The sequence below is a fragment of the Dromaius novaehollandiae genome, chromosome 2 (genome assembly GCF_036370855.1).
Source record: "Dromaius novaehollandiae isolate bDroNov1 chromosome 2, bDroNov1.hap1, whole genome shotgun sequence".
Taxonomy (NCBI): Eukaryota; Metazoa; Chordata; class Aves; order Casuariiformes; family Dromaiidae; genus Dromaius; species Dromaius novaehollandiae.
Genome location: NC_088099.1, coordinates 28,654,556 through 28,670,303, shown reverse-complemented (window position 1 = coordinate 28,670,303; position 15,748 = coordinate 28,654,556). Strand labels below are relative to the sequence as shown.

General features: G+C 50.6%; 1 protein-coding gene across 2 annotated transcripts in view; it reads right to left on the bottom strand.

Annotated features, from left to right (window-relative positions):
• GASK1A (golgi associated kinase 1A) overlaps positions 1-14,034 on the bottom strand; it is a 33,367-nt gene extending 19,333 nt beyond the window's left edge. The window contains exon 1 of one of the 2 annotated variants that reach the window (XM_064506112.1): positions 13,403-14,034. In XM_064506112.1, the coding sequence (XP_064362182.1) occupies positions 13,403-13,405 (3 nt within the window). In that variant the 5' untranslated portion in view covers positions 13,406-14,034. The remainder of the gene's footprint in view (positions 1-13,402) is intronic. The other variant, XM_064506111.1, reaches the window with a different exon arrangement.
• Between the last annotated feature and the right edge of the window lie 1,714 nt (positions 14,035-15,748).

The following is a 15,748-nucleotide window of genomic DNA, read 5'->3' as shown; positions in this document are numbered from 1 at the left end:
ATGGCCACCAGCAGAGAAAATGCAAACTGCAAGGATTTGCATGGGTGCCAGGGAAAACCCGAGCTCAAACTGACCCATGTGGTGCGTGCAAGAACATCCACAAAACACGGAGCTTGAAGAGAAACGTGGATCTCTGTGAAGCCAAAACACTTTGTAAGGAAGCAGCATGTTTTAAGCGCTGTGCTAAGAAGTAGCGCACTCAGAGACACAGTCTCAGCTTTATCAAAGCAGCAGGGGGCAAGGGGGCAAACGCAAGGGTGTAAATAGCTCGGCTGAGCTTCTGTCCTCTCCGGGTAGCCACAGGTGCAGGCAAGGGGCAGCACAACTCTCCTGCAGCCCCCCGCGAAAGCAGCCCTTCATATCCGGGCGGTTCAGACGGTCTAATGCGCTCAGATGTGCTGGAACAGCAAAACGCACCTTGATCCTGTTTGTCTGTTTTACAATAGATGTTTTCAGGTGACTCAATCGCACGAATGTTCAGGGAGATTTGTTTCTGAAAGCCCAGGTGAGGTTGCCCTGCAAATAGGGCGCTGAAGGGAGCGTTCAGGGCTCTTTGCGAAGAAAGGAGGTGAGCTCAAATCGCGAAGCTCGTGACAAGGAGTACACTTCTGTGGAGGAACAACACAACAAACAGCAAATGGGAGCTAGTTCCTCTTTGCTTTGCAGTTATTTATTTTGGAAGCACAGATATATCCATGGCAGACATAACGGGACTGTATAGTGCCAAAGGAGGGATAATAAATTGTTTATAAGAAAAGCCTGGAAAAAAAAAGAGCTAGAAAGCTCTGGATGTGAAAGCCTGCAGCCAGAATCACGTCCAGAAGACTCCTCTGCATGAAGAAACATTTCCATTAAAGGGGTTTTTAAAGCAGAAGTGTCCTACCAGCTCCAGGGAAACACCACCAGGAACGCAGGCCCATAAGGCTGGGCAACCGCAGCACACGAGCTGTTTCCTGAACTGATCCAGTGCTATCTTAAAACCTAGGAGGCTTCTTGCCCTCAGCGTGGGGAGGCTGTCCCCGGTGGCTGGGCGTCCCCCTGGCCCCCAGCACGGAGGCACCCCAGCCGGAGCAGCCAGGGCCCGGCACTGACGGCAAACCCCCTCAGGACCTTGCTTCTACGCCTCTTCCAAAGGTGCTACGTCGTCCTTTAACGTCAGCCGGGGCAGACGAGCAGCAAAGTTGCCAAACCCACTTCCAGCAGCCACATGGGTTTTCCTTAGACGTCTCCCTCTCAAGGACTAAGCTGATTTAAGGCAGCTTATAAAAGCTGGCGGTGGCGCGTTTGGAGTGATTAAGCTTTATAGCTTGCATTTAATTGTTTGCCTCAGAGAAATGCACTCTAGTGCAGTGAAAATATACCTGCCAGGCCAAATTTTTTGCTCTTGCTCGCCTTACACCAGCCTACTCCAATTCAACTCCAAGTCTGCTTTAGAGTGGTGTGGCAAAAAAACAAAAAACAAACAAAAAAAAAAACATTAGCTCTTGGATTAAGCTGGATTGAGCAAACAAGCAGCCCACACACAATGTGGGACCCCGAGGTCCCTTACCCAACACCACCAGCCTCCCAGCTGGCTTGGCAAGGAGGAGGAGGACTACCTTCTCCCAGAAATTTCGGATGCTGCTTGGTGTTTTTCAGAGCTCTGCCAGAAACAACCCAAATTTCAACGCCCTCACTGCTTTTTAGGTTCCTTTTAAGCTCTAAAATCAGACCTTGCATACCACCATTAAACGTTCATGAGTGCATTTGAAGACTCATCCCCTTGTCTTGATGCTACATGGAGCACTTGTCCATGCAGAGCAGTGAAGACTGGTTTTAATTAGGAAAATTAACACCCTTGATATCCAAGGAGTTGCACGAACTCATATCAAACATGCACTTAGCCAATTACTTTTTGTCTGACGATGCAAACATTGATAGTGGGTAACAAAAATAGGGGAAAATGGAAGGGAGCATCCATGCACTGCATGGGAGCACGTTTGCATGATGCACTAACAGTACGGAGCTAGCGCCGCACGCGACAGCTCATATTCCAGGCAATCCGCAGGCACGCAGGTTAATTAGTGCTGCCAAGAAGCACCATGCTGGTGCCAGGACTTTTCCTCATGGCTGAAAGGCAGCATCTCTGCACGGCACTCCCTTGGGCCACCCAGCTGCTGCAGCCCGCGCGGAGGGACATTTGGGCTTTCCTCTGCTGGGACTCCGGGCTGCCCAGTGCAGCGCTTCACAGCCTGATGCGGGGGACCCATGGCTTTCACTCCTCCTTAAAAGATCAGATCGAAAAAAGAAGCTATTCCAGAGTGATTATGGGCAGGATTACTAAAGCTTGATGTTAGTTGCCCTTAGCATCATAGCACATGGCTTAATTCTTGCCTTAGGCACATTTCTGAGCAGGGGATCAGTATGAGCACTCCTAAGTAGCCCTGGGGGGCAGCAGGACTCCCGCAAGGGTCTGGTTACAGTTTCTGCCCCAACTACCTGCTGCTTTGATGGAATAATAATTTGCTGAGGGCCGATGGCCAGTGACGTGCAACGCAGGCAGCACCCTAACTCAGCCACCCGAAGAGGAAAGCTGCGCTTGGATCGCAAGCAAGTCTTCAAGAGCGCAGGCACACAGGGCCGGCTTATTCCCAAGCACCCACAACCCAGGTTTGAGTAACCCGAGCAAGAGTCGAAGGGGAGGTGCAAAAAGTCAGAATTTAACCATAATAAGACAAGGCTGTGGTATGGAAAGGACAGGTCCTGATGCCCTTACTCCTTTAAGGTCATCGCCCTAAGTGCTTCACAGTCTGTTCCTCCGACTTATGTCAATTGAATTGCAATGACCTCTGTGGAGTTAATCCTGACTGGCACCACTGTGAATCTCGGTATTCCTGCCCACATTCAGCCACGTCCCTTCCTCCTACCTGTTTCCCCAGGGATTTGTCTCTCTGCCTCTGCAAAGAGGCAGGAGGGGACACCTGCACCCCCAAACCAGCACATCTCTCCCTGCCGCCAGCGCTTTTGGGTGCCTTCCCGGCTCTCCCCAAAACGTCCTGTAACCCTCTTTCCCCATAGGGCTGTGGAGGCTGCTGTGGGGAGGACTGGACTGTGTCTGTTTTTGTTAAACCGCTAGAATAATCATCAGGTTGTTCCAAGCTCGTTTCAGGCTACGTGCAAGGAGCGTAGCCAACAAAAAGGTGTGCGCACGAGAGCCATACTCGGTCATTGAGGAATGATGGAAATGCTACAGGAAAATCCCGTTTGAGCCACAGAATGGATAGCAACACCAGCCACAGGGGGCCAAATTGGCACAATGATTGCCATTTTTTTAATGTCAAGTCTGTTTACAGACCAAATGGCTGAAGAATCAGTAGTGTCCAAGAGCACTTTGTCTTTCTGTCAGCAAGCTCTTCTTTGGGTACCGGGAGTTGGAGTGTCATTTCTTTCCGACACTGAGCTTAAAACCACACACTGTGAATCTGGGCAAGAGCCCTTCCTGTTTCCCTTTTTCAGCTTTTTTCAGGGAATCAAGTTTTCCCTGCCACATCAACAATAAAGAGAAAAAAAGGTGCAAGTACAGTCGTTACGTTATTTCTGGCAGTCAATATTACAAATATAGTAACAATCTAGCTGGTAAAACATTGCAGGAATAGTGTTATATTTACAAGCTCAGGGTAAATACTTTTCCAAAGAGACTTTCCTTGAGCCCATGCTGTAAAAAATGCTCCAGTTTAAGCTATGGCTTCAGTTCAGTCTGAAATGAAAACCATACATACAGCTCTGCTTTGCCAGTTTGACAGTCTGACAGTACAGCATGTCTTCTCTGGAAATTAGGAACATTTCCCAGCAGGCACACTACAAGCAAAACCCATAGAAAGCCTTAAGAGAGGCACTGCTTTTTCCAAAATGCCAATAAGCAAACGATATTCGTGCTCGTCAGATGGAAGTACAGCAGAGCCCAGGCTCCTGGAGGCATGGTACGGAGCCTATGCAGCCTGGCTGCTCAGGGATAAAATTTTCTAAGTGCAGTTCAGGGGATGTAATCCTTGACATTTTGTTACCAAGGCACTCGAACCTTGGCACAATTTGAAGCAGAGAAGTCTGTTTGCAATTTCTTTTCAAAGTGCACCAAATTGGCTGTGTTGATCTTGAAGGAGGAAAAAAAAAAAAACTTCATTATTCACAAGCCTAAGGAATGGCCTTCAAACTAAAAGGATACAATGGAAACAAGTAGCCTCTACAGTGGGACTTGTCCGCACTGGCCAGTGAAGGTGCAGGGAAGGCGGTTAAAAGCAGGCATGTGTGTTTACCTGGACAGACACCGTGCACGTGCATGGTGCTGGAGCAGCACTTACCCGCACAGTGACGCACTTGCTGCCCACCAGCTGGACCCCAAAGCTATGTGGGCAGCACGAGACACAGCCCCCGTGACCTGGGATGGCAAAAATTTTCACACAGGCTGCTGGAAAAGCACCTGGGCAACCGCCTCATGCTCCCCACTGGCTCTGACACACGGCTCTCGCAGCAGCTCACTGCATGTGCCACCATGCATGGGTGGCAGCAGAATGTGTACCGGGGAGAGAAAGGCTGAGAATGGGTACGGCAGCCAGCTTTCCTGCAGGGCATCACTTCCACGCGGGGTGTCTTTTGTTCTTACCCAGGACCTGGCTTGTGAATGCGTGGGGATTTTGACTGCAAGGCTGCAGAAATTGCAGAAAGTTGGGTCCCTTCATCTCCCCCAGCTTGTCAGACTGGGCCGCCTCGTCAGGCCCAGCATGCTGCTGGGTGCCCATGCAAGGACAGACAGACACGCACAGCAGGGGCACGCAGGGGCTGCCTTTCCTCTGGCCATAACCGTATGAGACAGCACTGACCCCCTGAGCTTCTTGTCGTGCCATAACTGTATGGAACACACGCTTTTAGTTCACGGCGGCAAGGAAACAAAATCGTTTCTCTCCCAGAGCAACTGTGCGAGAAGATGAATGCAAAGAAAGCCTTGGCAGAGCCTGTCGTCTGTGAGTCAAGTGCTTAAGTGCCTTTCTATATCATTCTGCTCCCGAAAGATGGATGGCCTGCAGAGAGGGAATTTACTTAAGACAGCTATTAAATTAAGACTGTCAGAAGAAAAGGTAGGCCTGGCTTGAAACCTGAGTGCTAGGCTTACGAAGCACAGGCTAACTCACGACTGCCAGGTCTGCTTACCCTGCCGGTGGGCACAGAGCCGGGCCATGCAGATCACAGCCAGGCAACGGCACCGCTGCTCCATGGGCACTACGGAGCCTCACATGGGGGATGAGGAACAGCTCTTCATGCTGTCTCATGCTCCATTAAAATGGCCACACCTCCAACCAGACCTCTGACAGTTTTGTATTTGGGATTATTTTTGTGAGTGCTACCTCCAAAATGCTCTGTGAGGGGAAATGATGCCTGGTGACACTGTTGCCCAGCAGCTGCATCAACTGTGGGGCTCCAGTGTGACTCAGAGAGGGTGTCTGAAGTGAACCTCCCCGTTACCCTTGACTACCAGGCTTCATTTCACACCCCTGAGCGGACACAGACCTCACTCCCTAGTTTCCTGTGGGATGACACTAAGCCAGAAGACATTCCCCAGGTGCCCACCTAAAGCTCTCCAGTGGCTTGGGGGCATCCAGTCCATGGGGACACATCTGCAGTGTGGACACTGCCTCCTCACCACCCACCCTTTCTCCTTACGGACTCACTCCTACTGCCCTGCATGACTTGCTAAGGCAGACACAGCTAGTGCCTCCCGCCCCATTACTGATGGAGCTTGGAAAGACCATTCATCTAGTTTTATGGGGCACAAAACCAGGTAAACATCTGGTGCCATGACCCCTAGCTTGCACAGTGAGGCTCCCCCTGAATGCAGCAATGCTGCTCAGCTATAGTGTGCCAGTAAGTCCATGCCCTGCTTCTGCCACCTTAAGCTTTTTGCTTCTCAGGGATGAGACTCCCATTTCTTGTTCAATCCCCACCCCAGACAGTACAGCTGTTTTTTGGGAGGCCCCTCACGCTGGAGGTACTGCTCTGCCCAGCCACAGGCTGTGCACTGGCTCTTCTCACACACTCCTTTATCCAAAAGACCATTGCAAACAAAATCTTCAGCCAGTGTTGGAAATAGCTCTGTGTAAGCAAGAAAATCCAAGCAAATGTACATAACAGGTCCATTCCCATTGCACTGACTGGTTCCAGGTGCCTTATAGCACAAACACATATGGACTGTTTGTGCCCCCAGAACTAAGGAGTGGACTTCATTGTGGCCTTAATATGAAGAAACACTCCATGTGGCGCTGACTGGTTGAAACATGGACTCATAAAACACCCAGTGAGCAGTCTTCGAGAGTGACAGCATTAATCTGAGCAACCCGCTAAAGGAGGATGGGGATGCCGCTGCCCAGCCAAGCGCTCCACAGAGGTGCTGCACACCCTGGTCTTTGCAACACGTTTGCACAGTTGACTCTGATCCAAAAGATTTTGCAAGAGATCCCTCCCTGGACAGAGTACAGGCAGCCAGCCAACCAGATTTTCTCTGGAGAAAGGAAGACACTCCCTTGGTGAGGAGGATCAGGTTAGAGATCATTTAGGAAAACTTAACATCCGTAAGTCCGTACGCCCTGATGGGATGCACCCATGAGTGCTGAGGGAGCTGGCGGACATCATTGCTAGGCAACTCTCAGTCATCTTTGAAAGGACATGGAGAACAGGAGAGGTGCCAGAGGACTGGGAGAAAGCTAATGTCACTCCAGTCTTCAAAAAGGGCAAGAAGGAGGACCCAGGGAACTACAGGCCAGTCAGCCTCATCTCCATCCCTGGAAAAGTGATGGAACAGCTCATCCTGGATGCCATCTCTAAGCACGTGAAGGATAAGAAGGTGATCAGCAGTAGTCAGCATGGATTCACCAAGAGGAAATCATGCTTAACCAACCTGGTAGCCTTCTACGATGGCATGACTGGCTGGGTAGATGAGGGGAGAGCAGTGAATGTTGCCTACCTTGACTTCAGGAAGGCTTTTGACACTGTCTCCCATAACATCCTCATAGGCAGCTCAGGAAGTGCGGGCTAGATGAGTGGACAGTGAGGTGGATTGAGAACTGGCTGAATGGCAGAGCTCAGAGGGTTGTGCTCGGTGGCACAGTCTAGTTGGAGGCCTGCAGCTAGCGCTGCCCCTCAAGGGTCACTACTGGGTCCAGTGTTGTTCAACTTACTCATCAGTGACCTGGATGAAGGGACACAGTGCACCCTCAGCAAGTTTGCTGATGATACAAAACTGGGAGGAGTGGCTGAGACACCAGAGGTCTGTGCTGCCATTCAGAGGGACCTGAAAAAAAGGTCCTGTAAAGAGGATGGGACCAGACTCTTCTTGGTGGTGCCCAGTGATAGGAGGAGAGGCAACAAGCACAAACTGAAACACAGGAAATTCCATCTGAACACGAGGAAAAACTTCTTTACTATGAGGGTGACAGAGCACTGGAACAGGTTGCCCAGAGAGGTTGTGCAGTCTCCCTCCTCGGAGATATTCAAAAGCCGTCTAGACACGATCCTGTGCAATGTGCTGTAGGTGACCCTGCTTGAGCAGGGGGGTTGGACTAGATGATCTCCAGAGGTCCCTTCCAACCTCAGCCATTCTGTGACTCTGTGATTTCTTGTTGCTGTTACAGCTTGGACTTGGCAGTCCACCCAAGTCTAACAAAAAATAAGGCAGATGTTCGTGTCTGACTTCGAATAAAGGGATTTAAGCACATGCGTGAAGAAACACAGATAGCTCTTTCTCTAAAATGTCCCAAATGTCCTGTTTAGTAACTTTATCAAGCAGGAGGAGGAACGCACTGTCAGCGAGTCTGTGGGTGACACCGAGATGTGGAGTACAGCTGATACTGTCGAGGGCAAAGCTGCCACTCAGATGGACCTGGAGAGGACAAATGCAACAACCTGCCCCCAGGACAGACTAACGGCCTGCAGGGCACAGACTGGAACTTGCTCATCCTATGATGATAGTGTCCTTGCCCATAAATCATGTGATTTTTCACTGGGAAAAATGAAAGACTCATAATTCTCCTCACCTTTACTGCATAAATCTTTCAGCCTGCAGGAAGTTAATATTCAACTCTGTGATTGATGGAAAGGGCATTGTTCATCCCAATGCTATGTACGTTGTAACTGAAAACCCATAGATTTAATCCCAGAAGTCAGCACGCTGCACTACAAAAATAAACAGTCTCCTGGACGCCATACTGATTTGGCTTAAAGTAAGCAAGTTAAAAGCTTTCAGATGCCTCATCCTCCTCCTACCCAAATTCAGAGTCAGCATCTTTACTAGGGACTCTTGCACTTAGCTAGCTTTTCTGCTTCTCAGAGAGACACTTACTGAAAGATTGCTGGTTGTCCTTGAGGAAACATCACCAAGATGTACTGGAGTGTGGGCTGCATAAGAGCAAGGCGCTCTAAATGCCTGGCCAGTCCTGGAGGGGTGTCTTGAGAGTAGAGTCGCTCTCTGCCCAAACTGCAGAGCTTTAAGCACAGCTCAAGACGCAGGGGCAGTGCTGCCTGCCCCATCCTGTTAGGCAGCTCCATGCACCCTTACATGACTTGGTGGCCCACCAAGAGGTGGGTGGACCTCTGAGAGCTGCTGGTCGGGAAGGCATGCAGATCGTCCTGAGCTTACCGCTGTGCTTGTGATTGTCTTGGACGCTGTCTAGACACAAGCTCTGGGAAGTCCATGTTTGATTTGAGTGCATCCCATTTAGGCTGCTGTGCACATTTAGGAGCTATTTCAGAAAATGTCTCTTTTCCAGGCCAAGTAGGGGGGTGCTTACAGAGTCTACCAGACTCTGCAGCATGGTATCAAACCAACTCAGGGGATTATATTACCTCCTAGCAACCCAGCAGCAGAAGAAATGTCATGTCCTACTGTCATGGACACAGACCAAGACGGATCGAAGGGCACAGGCTATTCACTGAAGTCAATCCTATGTCCTAGTACTCAGCAATTTTGCTGATGACTGTATCCACCTGCAGGATAGCAGGGCCATGCAAGGGCTATTTTACCTCTGCAGCAACTTGAGCACCACACAGACCCATGTGCAGAGGCCACCTCGCTCATTCCCGCGCTCCTCCCCTTGTCCTGCAGGTTCTCATCAGCTTTCTCTTTCCCCCTCCCCTCTTGCTAGTTTCCCTGTCAGTCTGTTGAACTCAAGTCAAGATGTTTTCAGATCACATCTGTGTGGATGCAAAAGCAGCAAGGGGCCCCTTCCCCAGTGCAGCACATGTGGCTTCCCTTTGTGCAACATCTGTGTCCCAGGCGGCTGTTCATTTTGAACAGTATTGCCTTTGTTTGTGAGGAGCTGCAGAGGGTGCTTCGGAGGAGGGCAACAGCCTGAGGATCACATGCTGGAGTTGTTTGCCTCTAATCCTGCACACAAACAGCCTCAAAAATGTCTGTTTTTCTTCAGGTGAAAAACAATATGCTTTTTTCCCCCAAGACCCTCAGGAATCAAAAGTCCTGGTCCTCCATGGTTTATTTCAAACTGTGACAAGTGACATTGCATCATTTCTGCAGGATGCCCAAAACCTGGTAAAGTACCAAGCAATGAGGAGCTTGGGAGCCACGACAGATTCCCTTCCTTGCAAAGTCCCTGGTCCTGAATAGGCTCTTTGTGCTTCCCCTGCGTTTCTCACCAGCTTTAACTCAGCATCTCTAGTGGGGTTGCAGCGGTTCAAATCCTTTATGCTTAACAGCAGAAGTGCTAGAAAGCTACTACTTTTTTTTTTGCAAAGCATTTGGGCTACATGGAACATGGAGAATAATACATTAAAATGAAATCAAATTTTACTTCTTTGTTTGCTCTTGATGAGTTTGCTAATCCTTCTGATGAATGCCTGAAAAACTGCTAAGACTCTCCTAAACAGTTTGGCACCTCATCCAGTAAGGCAGTGGTTTTATTTATTTTACTGGGGGGGGGGGGGGTGCATTTTTTGTTTAGTTTGGGGAGGAGGGATTTTGATCCGCTTATATTCAGTTTTCATTTCGCACCCGCGGATTAGCACCAGAAAACAGGAGCACTTGTTCAGTGTCCAGCAGGAGTTCGCAGAACTCACTCCAGCAGCTTTCCCGCAGCTGAGGGGCAGCCTCAGATTCCCTCAAATGCATTTCAGCAGAGATTGCACAAGTTGGCTGATTCAGTTTCCCTTAACTTGCTTTAGGGTTTTTTTTTTCCTTCTTGGAGAGCAAGAAAGTGCATTCATGGGATTCCAAAGTGCTCCAGCTGGGAAGGGAGGGCAGCAGGACAGCAGTGCCTTTCATCATTGGAGGCTTTATTGAAAACAGACAGAATTGTCTGTACTTGCTCTACCCTGAATTTCAGAAAGGTAACTCCATCTTCCTCAGCTTAAACCATTCCTCTACTCCCTAAAAAGGGAAAGAAATCTGCTCACCACCTGGCTCTGACTGCCTCCTGCTTCCCTCAGACCCAATCCCAGGCAAAGCTTCACAGGAGCAACCCTCGAGCCCACCTTTCCTTCTCCTAATGAATCCCGCCGGGCAAATGAATGGAGCAAACACAGTGAGAGCACTGGTGCAGGCCTGCTCTAGGGGGGCTGCTTCTTCCAGGTGAGGCAAATAGCTGCAGGCAAACCAAAATTATTGAATATTTGAAGCAGAAGGGGTAATTAAAACATTGGGAGTCTACACTAGGGTATTAATAAAGTGCAATCAGTTCTTCTTCTTTATAATACCTCATACTAAGGGAATGACAGAATAGTTGGACATTAATATCTGGTAAAGTTTAAAACTAGAAGAAAGAAGATGTTTCTTTAATGCAGTCATCCCATGGCACTCACTGCTCCAGGAGATCAGAGAGCCATAAAGAGCATCTGGATCATAAAAGCAGCAGGGTGTAGCTACGGGATCAATACTAACATTTGTGGTATTTATACAGGGAGCCGGAGGCAGTGATGCTTTCAGTCGGCAAGGTCAGCCTAAAGTCCCAGCCCCAGCCTCCCATGGCCCCCCAAAATCACGGCAGCGCTCGGCTCCCTTTTCCAGGAGACGCACGTTAGCAGCCCAGGCTTACCGCTAGCCCGCGCCGTCAAGGCAAAGCCTGCACTCCCGGCAGCTCTGCCAGCCCTCACCTCGCCATGCTTTTAAGCCAAACCACGTAAAATAAACACTTCTTGGATGCCGAGAGAAACCGAACACTGGATGGCTTCCAGGTCCCTGCCCCTGCGACAATAACCATCACCAAGCCCTGCCCGAGGCTGGGGGAGCGCTGCGGTGTGAGTCCCCAGGGGACCATGCCACCACCTCCCAACCTGGCTCCAAAGCAGCTCCGCAGCAGTGGCTGCACTTTCTACAGCTGGTCCTTGGGAATTTTGAAAGAAGAAAAAGATAGCCTGAAGATTTTACTTGGTATTTTATTGCAAATGATGCAACAAGACAAGCCATTTAGAGCCCAGCCTGGAATTAATACTCTCGGCTGTCACTGGCCTGCCCACAGCTGAACAATGCGCAGATTGAACCCAGATTGCAGGTGAAATCAGAGCAATCAATTCAGGAACTAGCAAAGGGGAGACAACTGCAGAACCAGACCTTCTCTTGCAAAGGAAAAATGGAAATCCAGATGGAAGATGAATAGCCTGCTCTCCCAGTGGAGACCACACCAGGCACCTGGCACATACTATGCTCTTCAAAAGGCTTCATAGTTGAGGCTCATGCAGGAAACCCTTACTGCAGGTGAAAGGCTGTTGCTGGGAGAGACGGCTTGGTTTTTTTGAGTGATGGAGGGGGCTACTTCCCATCCCAAAATGGGTGCCACAACCCTCTACTTTCCCCTTTTCCCTGCTGCTGGATTTCATTAGTTAAGAAACTCAAAACAGCCCATGCAAATTGTGGGATGGAAACAACAAACTGAAACATTGGTGTGTTCTGTCCCCCCTCTCCCCGAAACAAGGCTGGCAAGGCCAAACTACCCATTAGTACAACAAGCCTGAGGAGCCAAGCCCGATGGATGGGTCGCTTCAGCTATGGGAGTCGTATGACTCATAACCACACTCTCGAGGACTTGGAAACATTCAGCTGCACGGGCGACAGCAAAGCGCCTGGTTTTGGCAGCAGCACCAGAAACCTCCTCAGCTTATTGAGCATGTGAATTTTAAATCTCTGCTTAGACAGGAAGCCATCCACCAAGTCTCCTGCCCCGAGAGCACACGGCTGTGCTGAGTTTTCAGTCTCCCGGGGATTTGCATGCCTGTTGCTTGAGCTCTCTCAAAGGACAAGTCCACTGAGCCAGGCAAGGATTTCCCGCCAAGTAATGTAAGGGGATAGGGCACCTCTGCTAGATGTCCCCCTGCTGAGTAATCCCCTGTAATGTCAGCTGGCCCCCGATTTTAACAGGTTGGAAAGCTGCAGATTCAAGGGTTGTGCTCTGGCTGGCTGGGTGGTGCAAGGGCACGCAACCTGCTCCTCTGCTAAGGTTACCAATGCACCCTGTGGGCAGGCATGCCCAGGCTTTCAGAGGCGACACAAGTCCTCTGCCAGGTGCTGGGAACATCACAAGTTTTGCAAGGACTGAGACAGATGCCCCAGCAGGGCAGAGGAGGAGCCCCCCGCTTTTGGCGTGAAACGTGGGGCCAGCAGAGGCAGGGAGCTGCTGGGGGAGCAGTCTGTGCTACCTCAGGTTTTATGTGAAAAATCGTTGCCAGAGAACGTCCCAAACCTGAGTGCCAAAACTAACCAACATTAAACAGGAATAGGCTGCTGATAGAGGGAAACAAGCTAACTATGGGAAACCCTGCCATTTCTCCAAGTGGGGCCATTTTTCCCTTGCCAAGTTGTTATTTTTGTCACTTTTTGACAACCACACTATGGTTTGTGAGGACCAGACTGATACCTCTCGTGCTGTCTACGTGCGTCTCCACTTTGCTGCCTTTGCTCCACATTCTTTGCTTGTCTGAGGTGACGAGTGCTGACAAGCTGCCCCTTCCTGCGGTAACCAGCCTCCTCAAGCTCACGTGCGCAAGCCAGGTTTCCTGGCTGGGTAAGGTGCTGCTAACTTCCCCAAGACTGCCAAATTCATTGTTTTCAATTCACTCTAGCAAAATAGGTAAATATGCTTCCTTGGCTTAAATCCTCCTTGTTTAAGAGGAGTTTTGCCAGGCGAAAAGTCACAGGCGCTCTGCATGACCAACAGAGCTGCCTTGAGCGATGGCACTCAGAGGAACTGGGTCTTTACGGTGTGCTTTGCCCACCCCAGGTGCTGCAACGGGTGGACCTAGACCTAGACTGGAGCAGCTCATGCCTCCAAGTAGGATGGCAAGCGCCAGGGTTTGTCCCAAGTGGACGGTGCCTCCAAGCAGGCCTGGCACCTCTTCCCAACACGGGCTCGGCAGTGAAACTCATAAATCCTACCATGCCTGGCCGTGCCAGCCGGAGCGCGCCTCCTCTTGTCCTTCAGCCACTTGCTTCATCCGTCTCCAGTGGAGGACGCGGCACGCGGTCCTCTCCTCTCACCGGCACCAAGCCCCGTGGCTCGCTGGCAGGAGCCACCTGCGGGGCTCCGACACAAAACCAAAACCCCTTATTAAAAAAAAGAAAAAAAGCTAAAAATCCTTCAGCGACTAATCAAGGCGCCTCCTCTCGCTCTGCTGTTAATTGCAGCCAGATGTTGTCACGCCGGGGTTACCATCCGCACCGCCGCGCCACACGCAGCCCGGGCTCCCGCAGCCCGCCCTCGCCGGGTCCTTGCTCCCGAGGGATCTCCTCGCTCGCCCGGCCTCGCTGGCAAGCTTTGCGGGGGGGTGCGGGGCGGGCGGGCGGCCCCACACCCGCCCGCTCGGCCCCTGCTGCCCGTCTCCCGCCGCTGGACGGTTGCTGGCTGGGCGCTGGCGGGGAAGGAGGACACGCTCCAAACTTCAGCTGCGAGTTTTCAAACTGTGCAGCAGCGCAGACCCACCTCCCCGTGGGGAGGGGAGAGGCGAGGCTGGGAAGGGGGGAGCAGTCATTCGAAGAGTCTCTTTTTCACAATAAGAGCCCTTCGTGCTGCTTTTGTAAGCACCGAGGGCTGTCCTGAGCCAGGAGACGCAGGTGGAGGGGACTGAAAAGATGAGGGCTCCTCCCAAGCCCTGCTCTTCCCTGAGCCCCCGGTGTGGGAGAGAGCAAAGAGAAAGGCAGAGCCCCAGGGACCACGTTTGCCCCGGAAAAACCCGCAGCAACACAGAGAGAGCAGACCATGGGTCTGCTCCCGGGTGCCTGAGAAAAGGCCCTTTGACGCTTTTTAACAGTATTGCTTTCCCTTTCAACAACCGCGTGACAAAGAGCTGTGTCACACCGGCACCTGAGTCGGCTGCAGCTCCAGGACAAGATTTCTCACCCACTTAAAAGAAACTGAAATGCTAGAACCGTTTTGGGGGCATCCGGGACCTCCATTCCCGAGGCACGCGAGGACGCAGCCGGCAGCTGTGCAGGCCAGTCTGCGGCATGGTGGGTCCCAGCACCGGGGAAGAAATGGCTCTCCCCATCGCCCACGTTCACAGTGCCATTGTTTCAAAATATATATATACACGTATATATATATATATTTCAACTAGACCAATCACCATTATACTTTACCGATATTTGCATTAAAATTTTGTTGTCCGAAAAGTGGATTCGCAGCCCGGTGTGCAATAAGCCAGTAATTACACACTCAGGAGAGACATTTGCTTATTTGTTTCAGAGTTGCGCAAGCCTGGGTGCTCAGTGGTTTCCCACAAATCAAGCACACACCCCCCCCCCCCAGCTTTTCAAGTAGCTTTTATACAAACAAATTGCAAGGTTTACAACTTTCCCTTTTACACTGATTGGTTAGTGATTTACATGCAATTATAATATTGCTTACACACCATTTTACTACTACGCGTGCTCGGGGAGGGGTCTTCTCCTGGGCACGGGTCTTTTTGAGCTATGGACATAATTTTTTGTATTATAATGAGGACAGTTCAGTTAGGGATATGTGGACCTCCAAGTCTTTTGCCAAGTTGGCAATACACACCTAGAAATAAAACATTTTGATTTAATGTTTCTCTTAGGGCTTTAGCAGTTCTAGGATGCCCTTGATTCGAGAATGTTTCGAATATTTTCTTTTCAGAAAATAGAGATAGAGGTTGTCCTAATCCGCCTAGTTTAAACAGCATGGACAGTCTTTCTGCGCTTCCAGGGTTGTCTTGTAACAATATCAGAAAAAGGTGCAGTATGAAATACTGTGAGGGACACAGAAGATAGGATAGTCTAAAAACAGGAGGAGAAAAAGAGGCTCAGAGAGACTGGGCCGAGCACCTGCACGCAGGTAGCACGGGAGGGCAGCGGCAGTGCCAGGGTGTAAGCTCACTTTCCCCGCTGTCCCGTGCCAGCATTTCGCGGCACCGCGCAAAGCGCTAGACGTAAGCAACGGTTTGAACACAACGCTCTGCCTGCGCGGGCAGCAGCTAGTCCCTGAGGCTTTTAATTCCTTCACAGCCCCTTGGTTCATCAAATGCTTTTTTTTTTTTTTTTTTAATTGCTCCAGCACGTCTCCCAACACTTTTCATGGCTACTCAAAACTGTGGCTAAGAAAAGAGGTGAATTAAAGCTTACACAGACAAGCAGGGAGTCTGATTTTGGCTTCTGAGGCCCATCAGTACTGTCTTCCCCGCTACCGCGTCTGCCCTCGCTGTGGCCACCCGCGACAGCGGCTGTCAGCGGGGAGGCTCAGGGGACCAACCCAGCCGAGAAATAACC